Source organism: Lactuca saligna, chromosome 7 (assembly GCF_052625555.1).
Source record: "Lactuca saligna cultivar CGN05327 chromosome 7, ASM5262555v1, whole genome shotgun sequence".
Lineage (NCBI taxonomy): Eukaryota > Viridiplantae > Streptophyta > Magnoliopsida > Asterales > Asteraceae > Lactuca > Lactuca saligna.
Window position 1 is genome coordinate 167196689 of NC_136423.1, and position 5776 is coordinate 167202464.

Sequence of the window (5776 nt, forward strand, 5' to 3'; positions counted from 1 at the left end):
ATGGACTGAAGCAAGCTCCAAGGGCCTGGTATGAGACACTGACATCATATCTTCTTGAAAATGGCTACAGAAGAGGAGAAATTGATAATACTCTCTTCATCAAAAACAAATGCTCAGACATGATTCTTGTTTAAATCTATATCGATGATATCATCTTTGGATCTCCAAATGAGAATCTGAGCAAGGAATTCGCTGAGATCATGTCTCAAAGGTTTGAGATGAGCATGATGGGGAAGATGACCTTTTTCTTAGGTCTTGAGGTTCAACAACAAAAATCAGGTATCTCAATTTGTCAAAGTAAATATATTGCTGACATGCTTGTTAAGTACTCTCTCAGCGACTGCAAACCGGCTTCTACTCCGGTGTCCAAGACTGATAAGCTACACGCTGATCCCACCAGCACTGATGTTAATCACTCTCTTTATCAAGGAATGATTGGATCTCTTCTCTACCTCACTACAAGTCGCCCTGATATCATGTTTGGAACCATTCTCTGTGCTAGATTCCAAGCTAATCCCAAGGAGTCTCATCTCATTGCAGTTAAACGCATCTTTCGATACTTAAAGGCCACTCAGAACTTGGCATTGTGGTACCCTCATGACTCAGCACTTGAACTCTTTGGATACACTGATTCCGACTATGCAGGATTCACCTTAGACAAGAAGAGCATGTCAGGTGGATGTCATTTCCTTGGAAATCGACTAATCAGTTGGTCTAGCAAGAAACAAACCTCAGTAGCTATCTCCACTGCAGAAGCTGAGTATGTTGCAGCTGGGAGATGTTGTGCTCAACTCTTATGGATTAAGAATCAACTTTTAGACTATGGGCTTAAATTCACAAAGACTCCTATATACTGTGATAACACCAGTGCCATTCAGATCACATAGAATCCTGTTCAGCACTCAAAGACAAAGCATATCAAGATCAGACATCACATCATCAGAGACAATGTTGAGAAGGGCAAGGTTGTTCTAAAACATGTTAAGACTTCAGATCAACTAACTGATATTTTCACCAAGGCCCTGGATACTCAAACTAATGCTCACATTATTGGAGAACTTGGAATGATCACTCTGGATTGAAAATATTTTACTAATGTTTGCTATTGTCTTATAAACTAATGTATTTTTTTTGTTGATGATGATGTGCTGATGATGTTTAGCATGCTAAGTACATTGTATGATCTCTTATCTCTATCTCTTCTACAAATCTTCTAAACTAAAGTTGAATGATTCACTGTATTAAACCGTACACTGATAACAACCTGAAACTCTTTGTCGATGGTTAGACAAAACACCAAGATCTATCACATGCAACTATCCCTTCGTACCAATCTTACACTGATTCTGTGATTCAGTGTGACAAAACACATGCTGATGAGAGTCTAACAGTCTTTGCCGATGGTTAGACCAAAACACCAAGGTCTATCATACACAACTATCCCTTCTTACCAATCTTACATTGATTCTGTGATTCAGTGTGACAAAACACATGCTGATAAGAATCTAACAGTCTTTGCCGATGGTTAGACCAAAAAACGAAGGTCTATCACACGCAACAATCCTCTCTTCACCTTCTTCTCACTTAGTGTCTAATGATTCAGTAAGAAGCACCACTCACTGATAAAGACTCAACACTCTGTGTTGATGGTTAGATAACTAAACCAATATCTATCACACGCACCAACCACCTTGCTAACCTTAAACAAGTAAGTTGTACCTTGAATTGACGACAAACTATCTTTCAGCATGTAACTTTTCGTGACACTGATCTCAACGCTTCCGCAGACACTGATTGTCGTTTCCTCTTCAGTACAACAACTCTTTTTACCCAACGGCTATATTTTTTCGATTTGACAGTTTGTTAAGATACGCAGTTATTTTCAATAAATATAATCATTACCTTTTTTTTTAAAAAAAAAACGTTCAATCCCATATTTAAACTTTTTCCACCTCTCTCCCAAACCTTCCTCCCATCATTCAAACTTCCTTCTCTCTATTCAAAACCCTAGAATCCAAACTCTCTTTAATGGCGGCATCACTGTTTACCTTCTCCTCCACTTCAAGAAGAGTTGTCCCAGCTCTAAACTCTCCTCCTCTTCCCATATACATCAAAGCCATAAATGTCGTTTTCAACCCTGATATACCAGATGTTCATCGCAGTCTTGGACTCGATGATTTTGTAAATTTTTTAGTATCCTGCAGACTTCGATACGCTATCAGTGAGGTTCCCTCAGAGTTCTTTCCCGAACAAGTATGTGATTTCTACTACACCACAACGGTTAATAATGAAAACAACGTCATCTCCGACACTATTGGGCGTGGCCGTCGCTCAATTTTCATCACCGCTGATCTCCTCAGTGCTGCACTCAGGTTACCAATTTTTGAACCATTCTTTGAGCTTCCAACTATTGAACGTTGTCGACGCCTCTTTGATCAACTGGGCTATGATCACTCGAAGGCTGGTGCTCGATCAGCTCTCATTCTGCATCAATGTATGACTCCAGGATGGAAGTTCTTCACCAGGGCACTTTGCAAATGTGTGGGTCATAAATCGCGTAGTGGTGATCAACTGAGTCCTTATGAGCAACAAGTTGTCTGTTCCCTTCTTCTCAACAAATGTATTGATTATGGGTCCTTCTTCTTTGATCCGCTTGTCCAACTTCTTCGTGCCAATGTACGAGTTGATCATATCCCATTTCCACGTTGGATTGCTCTTGTCCTGGATAAATTTTTCGCTGAAGCCTACTACTCCCACTCTGGAAACACCATCCAATGCCCACGCATGTCAGTACGAATGTATCAGGATGATCCATTGGCAAATAACATCGGCATCTCTGATCGGATGCGAGAATGGATCGCAAATCCATATACAGTTCCTTCACTAAACACTGAAACTGACGAATGAGCTGATGATAACAACAAAATTCATGCTGATCTACAAGCTGAAATGCAAGACGGTGGTCATATCTCCCCTCAACTTTTTCATCACACTATTTCTATCACTGAAAGGGTTCACTCAGCTCAGGGGGAGCAACAATCTCAGGGGAAGCAACCATCTGCTCAGGGGGAGCAACCATCACAAGGGATGCCACAATCTCAGGGGGAGAAACCTTCTCAGGGGGAGCAACATCGATCACAAGAAAATCCAGGTACTCAGCTCATTCAAATCCCGGCCTCAGCATTTAATGAGCTTCTTACACTGACTCGAGACATGAGTCAGCATCTTCTACGTATTGAGGCTGATGTCAACCAACTGAAGGGAGTTCTTCTGTCAACTCCTTCCCCTGGCCCAAATGATGATGATGATCAAAAAGGGGGAGAAACTGATTCTTTTGAGCTTGGATCTGAAGAGAACATTTTAAATCAGACCGAGCCACCACAGCCTATGCACGACTCTAAGAGACCAACAGAAACTGAAAAGCTTACTGAAGATAGTGAGCATGATGATGAAGATGAACATGATGATGAGTGTCAGATGCTGGACATGAACTTCTTTGATCCCACTGTGCCAGTACAAGGAGAAGGCTCAAATGATGAAGAAGATGAGCATGATGATGAGTTTCAGATGCTAGACATGAACTTCATTGATCCCACTGTGCCAGTTCAAGGAGAAGACTCAGATGTAGTTAGCGAGGATCTTCAACCTTTATCTCGCAAGCGCAAGGCAGCAGATACTGAATTTTCTGATTCACATACTGATACTTCTCTTCCCAGCAAGAAATCTAAGTCCATTGTCAGCATATCCAATTTGACAGCTGAATGGAACATGTCTCCTGATCAAGTTAAGCAAATCCTTGATGAAGCCAATAAAGCTCAGCTTCTAAAGAATATTGCTCAAGCTGATGAACCCCACATTCAGCACAAACTTCAGGCCAAAGGATCATTTGAAGCTCAGATGCAAAGGTTTTTGGAATATCAGTCCAAATCCAAATCTTCACAGCCTCCTCCCAATAGCAGTAAGTCAAGGACTGATAGTGTTCTTGACAGGATTGATCGCAAGAGGTTTCAAGATGTTCTTAAACAAAGAGTGAGCAGTGATAAGATCATCAAAGTTAAAGCCTCAAAACCTCGTAACGAGAAAATTCTTACTTTGATGATCACTCGTCAAGGTCCTCAACATCCATACACTGAAGTTGTCAAGAGAGACGAGTTGATCAGATACGGATGCTCTGAATGGATGGAATTGCTCGAATTAGCATCCAAGCAAACTTCAGCTCTTTCTTCAGAACTGACCTGTGCTCTTCACTTACTGATCAAGAAAGTTCAGCGTCTTGATCTTGTTCCTACACAACGTCCTCAGCAACAAGGCCCAAGTTCCTCAGTTCCAAGAATCAGAAGAACTAGATTTCAAGTTGATAGTGAAGATGTATTGGTTCTAAATTTTGGTGTTGAAGGAATAAACAACTCTCTTCCTATCGATGTTGAGCCGGTTCAACATAAGTTCATCTCTGTTCCTAAACATGGAATGTTTTATCTTGATAAGAACAAGAAAATGTGTTTTCAGCGTACTACAGAAATTCCAAGGGCTCTAACAGAACATCTTGTTGGTTTAAGACAAATGTGCATGAGTCATCAAGATCTCTCTGGAGAGTTTCACATATTGATTGCTATGGAGTTACTGAATAGAAGACAGGAGCTTCTGGATAGTCCTTACTGGCCAATGAAAGTAGAAGCTGAAGCTGAGTATGAAGAATTTTTGTCCAGAGGTGTTCTAGTCTGGATGGTTTTGAACATCATCATATTGGGGAAGATTGTAAGGTCGAACCTTATAATATGATGATGTTTGAAACTGGTCACTCAGCGTCAGCACATAATCCAGCATCAACATCAGCGTCAGCATACCAGTTGTTCAGTATATAGTTTTATATTCAACATTTTGTAACAGATTTAGTACTTATCTTGTTTCCATAGTTATCGTCTATTAGTTAGCTGGTATATCCCTGATTTGTAGGGATTGCCTAGATTAATTATATATACACGTTTGTGAGATATATCTTTCACAAACCCTAATAGCCGCTTTATGCATTCGATAATCTCTTTGTGAGATTATTATTCTTAGTGAAAGTTGTTTGTGAAACTTCGTTGTTCTTGTTGATAGTCATTGTTTGATAAATTGTTTGATCTAAGGTCCCTTCAAGGGACCTATCCTAAGGATCATCATCGGGATGGACACTACTGTTAAGGGGGTTCCTCAGAAATAAATGTCCTAAAGGAAACCATGAGGGGGATGGAGTACACCGGTGAACACATCGTTCACAAACACCTACAGGTTGCGAGCCAGCCAGCGTTCCATTGGACTGTCTAGAAAAGTCTGTGGTCGTCATCTATACACCGCTAGATGACTGGATCAAAAACAACAACATCGAGGCCTCTCATCATTTTATCACACATCGTTTTATTACATCTACCTATGTTTTACCCCAACATTTTTGTAGATATAAAATACATATACAGTTTAAATCATTTAAAACTTGTATAAAAACATTCATCCAGCATAGATAGCAAGTATACAGATAATATGCACACATAGCACGTAATATATAAAATACTTCATATCTATCTGTAAGATTTAAGTAACTATGCACTCACTTGAAAAAGGTGGTGATTCGGTACTCGGACAATGCTTCGTTTACTTTAAAATAATTTCCTTCGACGAAACCTAGTATTATTACCACTAGATTTTAGTCTAATATTTAGCGTGACTAACTATTAGTCTTATTGTTATTATTATTATATAAGAGTTTAAACAATACTTTCCAACAACTATGTACAGA

At 39.8% G+C, this 5776-nt stretch overlaps 1 protein-coding gene across 1 annotated transcript; it reads left to right on the forward strand.

Annotated features, from left to right (window-relative positions):
• Window positions 1-200: 200 nt before the first annotated feature.
• On the forward strand, window positions 201-887 carry LOC145007429 (secreted RxLR effector protein 161-like). Its single transcript, XM_078966367.1, has one exon. It carries the CDS (start codon window positions 201-203, stop codon window positions 885-887), a length of 687 nt encoding a protein of 228 aa, XP_078822493.1.
• The last annotated feature ends 4889 nt before the right edge of the window (window positions 888-5776 follow it).